This window comes from Primulina tabacum, chromosome 13 (genome assembly GCF_025594145.1).
Source record: "Primulina tabacum isolate GXHZ01 chromosome 13, ASM2559414v2, whole genome shotgun sequence".
NCBI classification, from domain to species: domain Eukaryota; kingdom Viridiplantae; phylum Streptophyta; class Magnoliopsida; order Lamiales; family Gesneriaceae; genus Primulina; species Primulina tabacum.
Genome location: NC_134562.1, coordinates 38,730,070 through 38,746,261, shown reverse-complemented (window position 1 = coordinate 38,746,261; position 16,192 = coordinate 38,730,070). Strand labels below are relative to the sequence as shown.

At 35.9% G+C, this 16,192-nt stretch overlaps 2 protein-coding genes across 6 annotated transcripts; both read right to left on the bottom strand.

Moving 5' to 3' along the window:
• Window positions 1-4,006: 4,006 nt before the first annotated feature.
• LOC142522373 (protein FAR1-RELATED SEQUENCE 5-like) lies at window positions 4,007-7,380 on the bottom strand. 4 transcript variants are annotated; one of them, XM_075625713.1, is made up of 2 exons: window positions 7,244-7,380; window positions 4,007-6,857 (listed from the first exon to the last, which is right to left on the bottom strand). In XM_075625713.1, exon 2 carries the CDS (start codon window positions 6,809-6,811, stop codon window positions 4,307-4,309), a length of 2,505 nt encoding a protein of 834 aa, XP_075481828.1. In that variant the 5' UTR covers window positions 6,812-6,857; window positions 7,244-7,380; the 3' UTR covers window positions 4,007-4,306. The 4 variants fall into 4 exon arrangements, with proteins under 4 accessions (XP_075481828.1, XP_075481829.1, XP_075481831.1 ...); XM_075625714.1 differs by having other exon boundaries at window positions 6,959-7,373; XM_075625716.1 differs by having other exon boundaries at window positions 4,007-6,496; window positions 6,757-7,372.
• A 1,359-nt stretch (window positions 7,381-8,739) lies between these two features.
• Window positions 8,740-11,043, bottom strand: LOC142522457 (cystinosin homolog). Of its 2 annotated transcripts, none has more exons than XM_075625871.1 (8): window positions 10,777-11,043; window positions 10,569-10,701; window positions 10,395-10,484; window positions 10,102-10,226; window positions 9,539-9,581; window positions 9,273-9,390; window positions 9,123-9,172; window positions 8,740-9,043 (listed from the first exon to the last, which is right to left on the bottom strand). In XM_075625871.1, exons 1-8 carry the CDS (start codon window positions 10,998-11,000, stop codon window positions 8,906-8,908), a joined length of 921 nt encoding a protein of 306 aa, XP_075481986.1. In that variant the 5' UTR covers window positions 11,001-11,043; the 3' UTR covers window positions 8,740-8,905. The 2 variants fall into 2 exon arrangements, with proteins under 2 accessions (XP_075481986.1, XP_075481987.1); XM_075625872.1 differs by having other exon boundaries at window positions 8,740-9,007.
• Window positions 11,044-16,192: the final 5,149 nt, after the last annotated feature.

The following is a 16,192-nucleotide window of genomic DNA, read 5'->3' as shown; positions in this document are numbered from 1 at the left end:
AATGTTGAATTTATAATATATTTAATTTATTAAGCTCAAATGTTGAGTTTATTAAATATTAAATTAAATATGATGGGATATATGTTTTATGGGCTTGTAGGAGTACAAGTCCAACATATTAAATGATTAAAGTTCTTAATGGACTTTAATATAATTAATTAAACAAGTTTGACTAGTGCATTTAATTAACAAAAGCCCATTGGATTTAATTAAGGGACCTAAATCCATAATTATGAAATTTAGGTTAAAAGCTCTTGTTTTTAATATATAAATAAAAAGAAAAGGTAGTCTCCATCTCTCCCAAGGGTGATACACGAAAATCACTTCAAAATTCTCAAAAATATTTTTGACCATTTTTCAAGAGAAAAATATTTGAGTCATCTCTCAAATTTTTGATCTCAACGTAAAAACTTCTTTCAAATATTCTAGTGCTATTTGAAAGAGGAACAAATCTTCTGGTCGTGGACCTGATTAGAAGAATTGAAGAAAGTTTGTAGGGATTTTCATCAAGAGCTATCTCCGCTAAACCCGGAATAGTTGGAGCCGTGTGATTTAATCACCAAAGGTATAAAATTTAACGCCCTATGAATGTTTGTTAAAATCATACGAGCGTCCAAACATATTTTGATTGTCAAAATAAATAAAAATTTTAAAACTTCCGCTGTGTTTGGGACATAATTAATAATGATGTTTGTTAGTTGACATAATCATTGGGGTTGATTGTTGGCTAATGTAATGCATGAGATTTCTGCTTGCTCAAAGTGTATCATATCTAGCCATGAATATATTAAGACAACTTGTTGACATTTCTCGCTGCAGTTGAATTTGCGGCATGTTATAAGCAATGAGATTTTGGTATACGCCGGATATGTCCCTGCACCTGGTGTCCAATACAGAGTTCTTCATTATTTCTTGGATCTTAAGGTTGGTAATTGGAGCGTTATTAAAGCTAATTGGAGACATGCAGATGTTGTTGACAAGTGTTGGATTTGTCAACTCTTGATCTATCAGATGAAAATTTGTTCCAACGTGACTTGCTATGCATTGGGTGTGTAAAAAGTTTGAATGATGCTCTAAAACATCACCATGAGAGAAGGAGATGCCCTGATTCCATCTCCTTGTCCAACACCCATTCATAAGATTCCTCAAACACAATAACTCGTAAGATCCCCAGTTCTGATTCCGCCGAGACGTGAGACCCCTGATCTCGATTTCTCAACCACCTCTCGTCAAACCACTGATCCTGATTCGTCAACCGTAGAAACTCGAGACTCCTTTAATTGCCCTTCACAAGTCAGAAATCCACCAGTGAAATTACAGCATCGAGGAAATTTAGGAAAAATGATGGAATGAATTCCCTTGGACATACTTCCGAGCTGAACAATGAATCTCAGAGAGTATCACCACCAGCAGAGACCAGCCAAGCATTCACTTCCATGAGATTTTGGATAATTGGTTTGTGGGCATCACTAAATCTTTGGTTGTGAATGGTGATTTTCTGTCGCGGGGGGCATAAAAAGGAGTTAAAAATTTGAAGTCCAAGAGAAGAACCTCTCTTGCTCAAGATTATGGTACGTGAATGAACATTATAAGTATCTCCGAGTTTCTTTAAGTAAAAACCATAAAAGTTCCTACACTTGGAGCCTTACATATCCATTAATCCGTACTGATGGAGCCTGTCAAGATTCAAGCACGACTCTTTTTAGGGCTATTTGAACTGTTTCTGATCGGCTTCTCCTCCATTGTTTGACAGAATCTCACAGGTCTAAAATATTCGCCGATTTCCAGTTGTAATGTATGAGTTTAGATCAAGTTTTCCTATTTTGAGATCAATTGATAGTGAACAATAAAAATATAATGTTCAAAATTTTATTCGTTATTTAATTACTTGTATGAACTACCAATTCAAGCATGTGTGGTCAACTTGTTGGATTGGTAACTCAGAAATGAGAAACTAAAACCGCTACATTTTCATTTCAAGATCATCAATGTCGACTTAATTAATTTGGTTTGTATATTTTGCTTTGTTTAAGTTAAGTGGACGTAAGTAATAATTACTCTATGTGATTAAAGAGGGACTGGCTAGTCAAGAATTCCTATTGAGTTAAAAGTCATCCATCAACTTCAGCGTACACTCATCTCAAGTTCAAAAAATAATACTTAGGTAGTGTTTCATATGTTTAAAACAAATTTGCATAGCCCGTGTCACAATATAAACAAACAAGTCTTCTAGCTTTTTGTTTTAACTAATTTTTATCGAGAATATAAATGTTGATGTTTGGATAAAGTTTTTCATGGTCAATTTTCCTTTAGTTGTGTTGTATTGAATTTTTTATATGAGCATATCATGCTGATTTAAACTTTATTTTTAACATAAATGTTGGTCAAACATATTAATGTACCATCGTGTTTCAAATATTCAATATGAATATCAAGATTAAGGTAGATTGTTGAACTTTTCAAGTTCGCAATCTTGATTTTGATGATAACAAAACTTGTTAATTGTGTTACTAATTATCTACCTTAGTGTGCAGCATCTAGGATCACTCACGAGATGTTTACTTCGCAAAACTAAAGACTCAACTGATCGCACGAAATGAATCAGTCTAACTGATTACGTCAATTGAGCAGTCCAGCTGATTGTCCAGTTGATAGGTGATTCAGCAGGAAAACCTCAGAAGCCTGGCCAGCCGAAAGAGTGTTCAACTGATGAAGAAACCCAACAGATCAGTCCAATTGAACAAGTGTGAAATCAGTTCAACTGACGAGTCAACTGATTTCACCAGCCCAACTGACCAGTTCGAAGCATCAGTTAGAATCCTTCAGTTATGGATGAAGACAAACTCTTTCAAGTGGAATCCAGCCGTACATGAAGGTACAAAGCCATTATCTAGTCAAAGGACAATAATGGACGTTGCATCAGTGCATTAAAGACAAAACGTTTCAGAAGGGCAGTCGAAAAGTCGAGACACAAAGTCCAAGAAACAAATTCAAGATGCAACGGATATAATGAATGAGTCTCATTGTACGATCAGTTTTCCCGCCTATATAAAGAGAAGATCAGTGAAGACTCAAAAAAGAGACACAACACAAGAGAGAAAAGAAAGGACACGCTTCAAAGTCATATCAACTTAAGAGAAGCATTCATCCCAGTCGAGGGAACTCTTTACAGATTTATCAGCTTAGCTTAGAAGCGCATTTCTCTCAGTGCGTGAGAACATCTTTGTTCAGTTCTTACACACAAACACTCTCATCCACTCAAATACAGTCTTGCACAAAGACGTTAAACTTGTGCATGTAGTTTTTTCACATAGACATTAAAGAAGTGTTGATTGGAAGGTGCTGCTTTCAGTCTAAGTCTAGGAGTTCAGTTTACGCAGTGGGTAAGTCTTAGCTGAGTGGATTTGTACAAAAAGTTTTATAAATCAAAGTCTTCTAGTGGATCCTACCCGAGGCGGTAGAAGGGGTGACGTAGGAGCAGTTGAAGTCTCCGAACATCCATAAACCTATATTGTGTATTTAACTGTTTAACTGTTGTTTTCAAACTGTTTGGATCAGTTAGAGTATCCATTAGTTCAGCTGTCACCATAACTGAACTGATGAATGCAAAAACTAATCTATCTCTTTTCGGTTATTCAGTTTACATAAGATAAAATGCTTTCTAATATAACAGTCTTCTTCACGAAGGATTACATCGAGTTTCTTCCGCTTGGTTTTTAACCAAACTCGATTTAATTAATCGGTGTTAATATTCTTAGAACACGAGTTATTGCAGCTTATTGGAGAATATTTTGTTTGAAGCATCCGAAAGAATGTTCAGCAAACGATCCTTCATAGATATAACGATTGATAATGGTCATGATCTATAATGATTGACTTTCTATCAATAAAGATTAAAGATGGAATAATTCAGTTGATGTCGAAAACAGCACGAGAAAGAAACATCACAAAACAAAACCTAAAATCATTACTTGAGAGAACACATAGACTTCGGATGCCTCTTTCCCATTTGGAGTGCACAAGGATTGTACATACAATAACTCAAGATGTGCTATTATATCTCAATGAGTTTTATTATTTTTTAAGACATCTAAATTGCGATTCTCAAATTTACTGCAATATATATTCAGCCGGAACACCATTTAAGATCAAATGGAAAAAAAATATTTTTATATATTTCTTCCTAAATATCCAAATTTCGGGGCGTCCAAAAATCCTGGATCCATCCTTGACTAGTTAATACAAACACAATCGAGTACTTCGCCATTGAACAGCCAAATTGAACTACAACAGCAAAGAGACTCGTTTAAGCCCTCGCATCCCTAGTCCATCGCTTCAAAACATATCGACTTGGAACTATCTTCACATTCCTGCAATCAAGAACTTTCAACGCATGGCCACACAAAATCCCGACAGACTGAAACTTCATGCAACTGCAGACAACTGAATCATATTCTGCGGTGTATAAAACCTCATATCCTCGAACATCACCATATGAACAGACTCTATACTCCACCGAGGACACAGAGTAAACACATTGGTTAATCACAAGATTAAGAAAATTCTCGTATTCTTGATGAAATATTTCAAAAATCATCGGTGTGTATAGGTCCCTCGCCTGCTTCAGCATTATGATGTCGCCCATCAGTTTAGGCATCTGCTGACCCATATCATAATTAGCTTCCAATTCTTTGTAACGCCAGTCATTCACCACTTTACCAAAATGCTTGACATATTGGAGAATATGTGATTCGGGTTTAAGGTATTTTCTGAAGCTGGTAATGGAATCCTCTGATAGTAATACAGTTTCTAGGTCAGCTGAAAAGACATGCTTACCATAGGATAAAGCCCACTTCTCACGTAACTCGAATTTTCTGTGCAACCATTCGTTTTCCCAGAGGCTGTAGGTATCCAGTAAACCTTTCCAAGAACTAATAAAATCTTCTTTGTCAGGATTAAAGAAGCAGCCACACAAATCGCTTGCAAACGAATCTGAGTTAGCCACTACTTCACTAAGTTGTTTGAGCGCGTTCTGGTATACTTGCCATGTGCACAAGCGGTGATGAGAATCAGGAAGCTCGGAGACTACTGCCTCAGAAATGACAGAACCTTGGTCAGTGAGTATGGTTTTAGGTTTTCTTCCAGACATTGATTTAATGAAAGTTCGGAATAGCCACTTAAAAGACTGCACTGTATCATCGTATAGAAATGCAGCACCAAAAACCAGCACCTGCCTGTTATTATTTGTTCCTAAAAACAGTGCTAAAGGCCGCTGATCTCGGTTCAAACAGTAGGTTGTATCAAAGCAAACAACATCGCCAAAATCACCGTAGTCCACCATCATTTTCTCATCAGCCCAAAAGAAATTAATCATTTGCTCTTCTACATCAAGCTGTATACTGAAAGAAAACGAAGGCTCTTTCAATTTCTTGGTCTGAAAGTACCGCTGAATACTTTCTGCTTCTTCTTGCTTTACATACCTTGCATGTTTTGATGTAAGAATCATCTCATGATCCAAGGGATCACAACTAGAAATGTCTGAAGGCCCTATTCCAGTTACTAACAATTTGGTAGGTGATTTTGGTTGCATGCCAGAACACTCCGATGCACTGTGTTCTAATGTTTGTGACGCCCTCTTCTGTGATCTTAGCATACGTACTTTACATGCAGACACAAGTTCGTGATTATGGTGTTCTTCAAAGTGGGTGGCACGGTACCTTCCATCAGCTTGACGTGAAATGACTAATTGCGCCATGCACCCAACTCTGGTTTCCTTTCGAGGTCTCTTCACTTTGAAACCTCTCTTGTCTTTCTGTCGATAGCCTTCTCGGAAACATGTATATCTTCTAGATGCCACGGTACCGTCAATTTTACTCCTGTTAACATAATCCTTACGAACACTGAAACCCATTCGTCCAGCATATGAATTATAGAACTCATAAGCATGATCTTCTGAGTCGAAACCCATACCTAGTTTCGGAACCCCGTATGGCACTAGATTACCAGCTGATTCTGCCTCAACAGCTTCAACAAATGATATTCTTTTCTGTGAGGGTAATAAATGAGCTGTGAGTGGAGTCACAAATATATGATTGTGATTTGTCTCAAAATGAATGACCCGATATTTTCCGTTCGGTTGACGTGTAATTGTCATATGTGCCAGACAACCGGTTCGAGTTTCTTTCCGGGATTTATTCATGTTCAAATCATGCTTGGTAGAGCCATAGCCTTGCCTGTGGCAGGTATACCTCCTCGATACCACTAAACCTGTAACTTTACTCCTATTTATAAAATCTTTCCGTATGCTGAATCCTTCCATGAGAGCATATTTATTATAACACCTGTATGCATGGTTTTCAGAATTGAATTCCACACCAAGATTTGGCACTATATATACACCACCTTCATCATTTATCCCTTGAATTGATCCGGATGAAGCACTGCAAGGAGCTTCAGGTGTTTCAGGCATGTGCTTATCCTCAGCATCCATTTCCATCTGGTTATCATTGGACACACCAGGGCTATGATCATTCTTGTCAATAGTGCATGTTTTTGGGCTTCGACCCTCATGTTCAGTACATTTGTTGAACTCAATATGATCAATGGATGAATCATTATGGCAAGTGAACTCAGTTTCGCCTTCACTATTAACATTATTTATGTCAGATGAAGCATTCAGAAAGCTATATGTGCTCTCGCTATCTATGTCCATTCCATCTTTGTTAGAAGAGGAAACTTGTTGACTCGGGGACGTACCTTCAAGGCCAAGGGTTACCCCAGCATCATAGGAAAATTTTGGAACCTCGGTCATTTGTTTATGGTCAGTATCACCTTGAAAGATCCCAAAAAGGAAACCTCTGGAGGATGAAAATTCATGTCATTGAATAGCGAATCAATGGTGCTATAGTAAGTCTATTGATTCAGCAGCAAGTACACTGACAATATGTCTATAAAATACCATATTTTCTGGCCGAAGATGGCAATTTTCAAGCAGTGCGAAACCTAACTGAAAAATCCACCAACGAAGAAATTGGGGAACAAGTACGCACATACATACATGAACATAACTTATGAATGTTGAAAGCGCAACCCAACGAAGAAATCGATAGACTTATAGTTACAGGTTACACATCAGACCAAAGTTGAATTTTATATCTACGAATTTGTACTACGACATTTCAGCATGTATTTACAAGGAAAAAAGAAAACTGAGACACAGATCACAAGCAAAAGCGAAAATAACCAAATCGAATTCGCCGGATCTGCGTCCCCCGACCAGAGCTGGAGGAGAGAAGAGGAGCGGCGCCTCTGCAGTAGGATACGATCCAATCCTATCCAGTGCTGACCGAATGCAAGCGACACTAACCCCAAAGAAACGCGATTTTAATTTGGAATATAAAATTGACAGTGCCAAAAACAGTAACTTGATTTTTCTATATAAAAAAAGTTGAATTTGAAATAATAATACTAATAATTAAAAAATAAATAAAGAATAATATGATTATGATTAGTGTTGTTAATTACGTTTCTCTAATTTTTTTTTTTCAAAAAGACACTTTTAACCCTCAATGCCTTTTTTTTACTGAAACAATTTCGGTCCCGAAACATGTCCACAATTTTAATCCTTAAAATTTAAACAATGTCATCAGGACTAATTTATTATATTTATTAAATTATAAGGACCAAAAATGGATATAAAATTTAATAACAAAAAATATTATAGAAAGATGAAGATGGTAAATAATCATACAACTATAATACAAGTATACTTATATTTTATAATTTTTTTATAAATAAATAAAATTTTTTATAGTTTTTTATATATACACGAGAACTATCTCATTACAAATTCTAATACTTTTTTTTTATTATCTAAATTTCCTTTGTTTTAGTCATTTATACAAAATAATATCATGAAATCTTGTTTGTATCATAATATATATTTATATCATAGATTATTTACCATCTTTATCTTTACAATAAATAATATTTTAATATTTTCTTTATCTTGAATCCCTAAAATATAATAAATATCATAATTTAGTATTTATCATTATATTTAGCAATAAACTTAATGATGAGGACTGATTTTGTTAGCACCATTAAAGTGTTAAAATCGAAAATGTTCAAGTGTCAAAAGTATTTTAATAAATAAGAAAATCTGAGAACTACGAATGTAATTTCTCTTTTTCTATATTTTAAATGTAATGTGAGTGAATTTTATATTAAGATTGAAGGATAAAAACCGATTATTCCTACCTAAACACACCACACCAGTTATATATTGCATGCATACATTATGGTTTGATATTTTTTTTTTTTTTTGACAAATGGTTTGATATTTTTAAATTGTTGAAAATTTCCCCAATAGATGGTTCATTAATTTAATTGCAGAATGTAGGTAGTCGTCCAAGTGGAACACATTTAAACAAACTAATGTTATTAATGATGTTAAATTGGATGCTTAATTATCTTATATATTTTATTTTAATTAATTAATTATTTCCAAACATTAAATAAAATAAAAAAGAATAAGGCTTGTAAAAGTGGGAAGTAATCAATCGATTGTTAGATGCCAAACAACTTTCCCCTGTATTTCTGCATTACTCCCGAGTTACTACCAACAAAAAAACACATACATTCCCAGTCAAAATTTCAATGGAGGATTGCGTATGTTCTTTCCCACCAACACATGCGCAACGTCCATCGCACACTACTCATGTGCATTAAAATTAAAACTAAAACCAAGCAAATATTCTGCTTTAATAAAATCTATAATCAATCTGCAACATGTTCGAGAACAAGAAACAACACCAATCTGTGTTCGCTTGTTTTCTTTCAGAGAACACAACATACACACTACATATCACAGTTCTAGTAAATATGATGACTGTACTCTACAGCATCAGAATGCCAACCGCTCAGAGGGTTCAAGTAGCGGCTCCTTTCTTACCGCAGTAGGGTCCGCAGAAATATCTGACTTTTTGGACCGGTACAGCACAAAATGCTGAAACATGAAAAGAATGTCAAAGAAAACCGATACCTGTTAAAGGAAAATCAGTTAACCACCGTGGCACTTGCGTTTTTTCATATAAAAAGGAATTTGGAGGATATATACATACCACAGATATCATCGTCTTCCCTATGTTTCCATAAAAGATGACCCAGGAATCTGTGAAACAACAAGAACCAAAGATAGCAGAATGAATCTTTAAGGGTCTTTTCTGTCAGGTGATAACTCATTAAAATATGTATTTTTGTGATCAACTCACTTTGATCTATAGATTGCACAGCCATTTGACAATAGTTAGTTAATCCTCCAAAGAAATCAAGAAGAATGTTGCCAATGCTAAACCCAACAGTACTTTTTCGTTGGAAGTTTAAGAATGCCTGCATTCAGCACCAAAACCTCATATCAGATAGATTTAGAAGGAGTATTTGCAAATTTCCCTGAAGTAGGAGGTTCATCGAGATGAAGCCTGAACAAATCTGGAGTAAAAATGAACCCATGATTTGGAAGATATGATATCAGGCCTACCTGAGGAATGTATTTGATGATCGTCATAACAACCTGAATCATGCTGCAATTGAGGACAGACTGGATGAGTTAAAGAAGTACACAAAGGAGGAAGCAACCCTGATTATTTTGCCATTCATGACGTTATTTGATTTTCATTATTCAGGATTTTCTTGTTTTAGTAAAAAACATGTAGTACTAAGTGTAGGACAATGTTTAAGTCTGAGTAGGTCATATAGAAACATAGTTCTAAGCATAGAACAATGCTCAATAAATGATGAGGTCTTATTTTGAAATTAAAATTTGTGTAGTTTTGTATAAAAAAACTTCCCCCAACAGTGGCCGATGGAGAGAGTAAGTTTCTTCATCACTTATATGAGTACTACACAAATGTATTTCTCTTCCCCTTCAATGAAACTTTCTAGCTTCAGACCTATTGATCCTAGAGCTAGGGATAAATCTAACGAAGATTGTCTTCTATAAGCAAACTGCATTCCTTGGTTAACCGTGCTTAACAAACACCTCAACAAGGTATACAGACCAGATGTGGAGCAAAGATAACGGAAATGGAGAAACCATCTTACTTGAAGCAAGACACCAGCCAAAACCAGGAGTTTCTGGGTATGGCTAGAAACATGCAAACAGCTGCAGAAAACCATGCGACAGAAACAATTCCGACGGAGGTTTTTGAAACTTTCTGATTGCCACGCTGTCAAGAAATCAATATGTACATCATAGAATTCAAGCATTCCTTTTCAATAAACCGTTGACAATCTTAAATTGGACAAGTTATATTCTCTACTTGAGAACAACTACCATCCATTTCATGAATGTTCATGCTAACAGTATACATAGACAGTGAAATGGAGAAACTTACATCATAAATTGCAATCTGAAACAAGGTAAACGCAGTCAAGAGAACGGCATGCGCGGAGAAAGCAACATCATTGGCGGCAACAGGTATCATCTGCAATTAAACAATCAGATACAAATCTAAAGCCATGTAGTATCATATTCCTAGAACAAATTAAAATTTTGGAGTAAAAAAGACCTCATTGAAACCAAATTTCTCCCGGTATTGCCTCTGCACAGTAGAGCTAAAGAAGAGAGACGCGTTGTAGATGAGATACGACGAGTGCTTTGTCAGATTCAACAATACAAAATCGAAATTCAATCCCACCACGCTGCGAAAAATAGTTATCCGATCAACACTAAAAAAAAGCCACAAAATAAATGGGGAAATTGAAGGTGAAGAAAACCTTTTCCTCTGGAAATTTAAGAAAACTTGAGGATAGAAACTGATGGACCAAGAAAAGAACGCAACCCATCCCAGAACGTAATACAACACTTCCAAGTGATCTGATTTCCAAGATGCCATTTTTTTTTCTCGCAATTCAATTCTGCGATTTCGAGGAACAACGAATCCCGAATATCTAAGGTGGGTTGTATTGGTGAACGTGTGTGCTTTGTCGCCCCGATTCATGCAGCTGAATCAAGTTACTGATACTCCATCTCAGACCACCCCCCCCCCCCCCCCCCCCTCCTCAAAGTTTTGGTGTATCTTCGAATAATATAATACAAATAATTTTAAAAATAATACATAGATAATTATACACAAATAAATACGTAAAATAATTATTAAAAAATTGAGTTTATAAATTAACGAAAAATAAAAAATTATCTTCTTTAACAAATCGAAGAAGTACAGAATTTTAGGTTAAATTCATATTTATGAAAATACGGACGATTTTACTCCTACAATAATTTTGATAAAATTAATTTTTTACAAAATAAATAATTGAAATATGATTTTAATTATTTATGGTAAAATGTGTTTTACAAGAAATTTAATTATTTGAAATTAAATAAAATTGTTTATTTAATTTGATAATTATGGCGGTTAGTGATTATTTACGACATACACGATTTATTGATAATATGTGATACTATTGTATTTATATAATATATGATATTATATGGTAAAAAGATGATCGAGAGCCACGACCAATGTGCTAGGTGTATGTTAGGATATTTTACGTGTTGTAATTTTAATTATTTGATAATTAAAAGTGAACATAATTTATGGTTTGTTCTCATCTCCTAAATTTGTATCCCAATATGTCATGAATATTTTATGTAAATAGTAGAATTAGTGGGAAATCAAGATTTGAAGACGGTGAGCCCGATCCTCAGAAGGAGTTTTGAATATCGAATACATGTAAAATATTGGAAACTTATGTAATATTCCATTTGTATCCCTGCATTTACATAGGTTATGGATATGGATCCGTATGTAGCTCGTACGGATCAATTAGCTCTCGGTTATCAATCATCATTTATTATTTATGATGTATGTGATATATTATAACTAATCAGTATGTGCATTATTATTAATATAATAACAAGAGTTGCATAATCCGGTAATCGTACAAACAATCATGACAAGAGTTTTAAAATTAATGATGAGACTAATTTTTAAAATTAAAATCTCACATTTTGGATAAGATTTAAAATTTTAAATCTAGCCCATTAAAATAATAATTAAAAAAAATTTAATAATTCATTGTCTTCTATCAACAGTGATTGCATGATGAACGCAACCCGCGGTCAGTGTCTTGCTCATATTATTGGGGAGGCCTGGACGTCGGAAAGCTGTGACTCCCACTGACATATTTGATGTGAACTACGTGGAACTCCCATGACTTCGGTTCATATTATTAGGAGATCTTATGACGACCGTCCACAAAAGTTTGACATTGATGGGTCGGGCTCGACATGTGAAAAGAAAGAGGATCGTATTATTGGACCCTCCTCCAACCTGAGGCAAAATTATGTAAGGGTTGCAAGGAGTTGCAATTGGACTCTATCTTTTGGAAATTATGATTGACTGATATTATTCGGGACCATGATTTCGCAATTGGGCCTTGTGTACTCACTAAGGAAATTGAATTTTCCTTTTTCATCAGAGGGTGATAAAAATGTCAAAATAATGTGAGGCGATTCGTAAAAACAAAAGTTCATATTTTACGTCTGACAAAATATTTTAAAATAGCCAGTATGTTTCCATATCAGTATATTTATAATGTCGTCATGTAATCCATTTCAATTATTAAAACAAGCTAACCGAACACTAATTTTCAAGATTGGCTGGGAAAATTGTTCTAAATTCGAAGAAAATAGTTTACACACTAATGTCAGGCTTGTTGAACCGACAAAACATGAAAGATGATGAGACCATAATATGCAAGATAAAGTGTAATATACTCGCTTCTATGTCAAATGAACTATAGAGATAGTTAGAAAATGTGGAATGATGTTGACATTCGAATACACATGCAAGAGTTGCATAATGCATGAAATTCGCACAATGATGCACATCACTTTCAAGGAACACATGATTACACTCATGCAAGATGGGGCTCTCGCCCATGAGCATGATGTAAGTATGATTGGGTATACTGAGAAAGTGGTAGACCTGAAATTTGACAACCTTATCTATCTTCTCGAATCGAGGAAAAGGAACCTGTGGTCCTTTTGAGCAATAATGAGGAGAGGGCCAAGAGCCCAAGCCATGTAGACTAGGGTTGTAAAAATATTTTTGCTTTTCCAGCTTCTAGGCATTGCTTTGTAATGTTTATTAATGAAATTTCATTATTTGGTTTTGTCTGGTCTTCATTTACTTACATTAGTCTGTATTAATAAATGAATATCTTAAAACTCAAAAAATCTTCTAAGTGTTGAGAAAAAACCAGATTCGAAATGTTTAAACAAATACGGCCTGGTAACTTTAAAAATGAAGAATCTTCTTAAGTGTTATAAAATACCTCGTTTGGATTAATTTACTAACACTCGTTTGAGTGAGGCATCAGGACCTCAGAACTTCCGGGACTCTATAAGAAGCCGGTGCCTCATGCCTACCCGACCTATATAAGATACACTGTTGGGACCTAAAAAATTTCGGCCATTTATAAGAAAACGTGCCGGAGGCTCAAAACTCTTGGTATTTTATAGGAAGTCAGGGTCTCATGATTCCCAAACCTATATACGATAGAGTATTGATGCCTCAAACTCTTGGACTTAAATAAAACAATGTGTGGTGTCGGGACCTCAAAACTCACGGGTTTTTATAAGACAAGTGTCGGGACCTCAAAACTCTCGGATTTTATAAAAAGCCAGGACCTCATGCCTCCCATGCCTATATAAGATAGAGTGTCGGGGCCTTAAAACTCACATGCGTTTATAAGACAGAGTGTTGGGGCCTCAAAACTCTCGGGCTTTAATAGGCATTCGGGGCCTCGTGCCTCTCGAGCCTATATAAGGTAATGTAATGGGGTTTCAAAACTCCCGGACTTTGATAGGATCACATACATATTTTGATGTGGAAAAAATAATTTCTTTAATAATCCAATAATCAATACATCTTAAGCATAATACTTCTTCACAACACTCTTCATGAATTTCTCCAAGTATATACTAGGATTCTTCACGGGCCAAGTATTTAAGCATCGGGCCCTGAAATGACTGTCGATACAATGCCCTATTAGTGACAATGAAATAAGGAGATTGTCTCTTATTTTGCTGAGTCTGTCTCGAATCCTCGAGTAGTTGACTTGTCAAAATATACTTGAGCATGTTATTCATGAGTCCTCTTGCAGGGACATGGGATCAATCTCTATCACATATACTATCTCGGTGTGATGAATAACACCTCTTTCACTCAACCCCTGTCAAGGAAGAAGCCATTTTAGCAAGTGTATCGGATCTACATTTTATTCCCTCGAGATCTGCTCTGTACTCCAATCAATAAAATTTTATAACAACTATTAGATAAATCGCAAACACCTCATTAGTCTCTCTTCCAGGACTTCATAAGAATCTTTCATTTACTGAGTAAACAACTATGAATATGTACAGATGATGACACGGGTGACTACTCCTTCTCGAGCTACTTTTCCAATTACGATATATTCGTACTCGGCTTCATTATTTGAATCCCAAAAATCTAATATGACCATACTTTTATTTTTCCCCACTTGAAGAAACGAGAAAAACTCCAGCCCCACTCCCTTCCTTTCTAGCATAATCATCCACAAATATTCTACATACTTCTTCCTGCCCGAGCTAATTCATCTCGGTCAGGAAGTCTAACAGGGCTTGAACCTTGACCACAGTCCTTGGTTGATATGCAATATCATATTTCCCGAGTTCTATTGTCCACTTTTATCAATCTCCATGAGATATTTGGTTTGATCATTATTTTCCCTAGCGGGCTATTTATAAAGACAATAATGAGATGAGACAGAAAGTAGGGTTTCAATTTATTCATAGCAACGATCAAAGTCAAGGGTATCTTCTCGAGTTCAGTATATCTTAGATCGGGTCCTCTGAGGGCATGAATTACATAGTAGACATGCTTCTTGTCAGTTCCCTCTTCTCAGATGAGGACTGAGATGACAACATGCTCGGTGGCAGATACACAAATCCACAATTTTTCTTCTGCCTCGTGTTTTTATCAAGATGGGAAACCCTACTGGGTGATTCTTTAAGTTCTGGAAAGATTTTTCATACTCATCACTCCATCATAACCTCTGAGATTTTATTAAAACATGAGAAAATGTTAACTGCGATGTGCCGACCTTGATATTAATCGGGACAGAGCGACGATACTTCTTGTGAACTTTTGTATTTCTTTGACAATCTTGGGGAATTCATTTATAAAATGGATTTGACTTTTACGGTTAAGCTATAATATGTGATATGCCTGGATTCTTGGGACAACACTGCCCCTAAACCTACCCCTGACACGTCACTTTCTACCACAAACTCATACTTATTAAGAACACTCTTCCTTGCCTCATCGTACTGCTTGTCTCCCACCTTTGGCTTCTTTCCTCCAATGTCCTTCCATCTCAACAAGACCTCACAATTTACTTGAGGGAGACCATTGATCTGCTAAGGGATAGATCTCCTTGTAAGATTATGGTCTGTTTTTTCCACTTAAATATCATTTGCATTCTTTCCCAATTTAGTAACACATCTCTCATGGTGCGAGGCCAGTCGATCCCAAGAATTAGGTCAATTCATCCTAGCTCAAACATATATCTCTCAATGTGGATTTGGCATTGCCCCATATCCAGCCTCAACTCCCTGCACACCTCTTGACATGATCTGCGGCACCCATCCCTGAGACTTACTCCAAACACACGTTTTCATCAACCACCAGCCCCAAATCCGTAATCAAGGTTCTTGAAACAAAATTGTGGCTCGCATCACTATCCACCATTGCTACAAATTCTCGGCCTGCCACTCTCGCCCTCACCTTCAGAGTCTCTGGTTGATCAATGCCATTGACATAATATCAAGTACTTATAGTCTGAACGATGTCTTGGGTTTGAAATTTTGGGAGGCACGTACTCCACTGTCATGAGTGGGAGTTTTGTGAGTAAGGTGCCATGGAATACCATGACAGATGTTATTGCAGGCCAAAAGGGTAATGTCATGGGTCTTACAATAAAAGGATGTGCATCGGATAATATGGTTATCCGCATTTAAAGCATAAACCCTTCTCCAGCCTATGTAAAAATTCTTGGTACAACACGATTCTTCCCTCACGATTCCTTAGAATTTTGAAACTTAGTCACTCCACCACCCCAATCTCCAAGTCTGCCCCCTCTG

Excerpts from the sequence above, each read along its gene's own strand:
- LOC142522373 (XM_075625713.1), bottom strand. The coding sequence starts at position 6,811 with ATGACCGAGGTTCCAAAATTTTCCTATGATGCTGGGGTAACCCTTGGC.
- LOC142522457 (XM_075625871.1), bottom strand. The coding sequence starts at position 11,000 with ATGAATCGGGGCGACAAAGCACACACGTTCACCAATACAACCCACCTT. Across the intron at positions 9,582-10,101 it reads TGGCTGGTGTCTTGCTTCAA|CATGATTCAGGTTGTTATGA; the intron begins GTAAGATGGTTT and ends CCTCAATTGCAG. Across the intron at positions 9,044-9,122 it reads GGAAGACGATGATATCTGTG|GTATCGGTTTTCTTTGACAT; the intron begins GTATGTATATAT and ends TTCCTTTAACAG.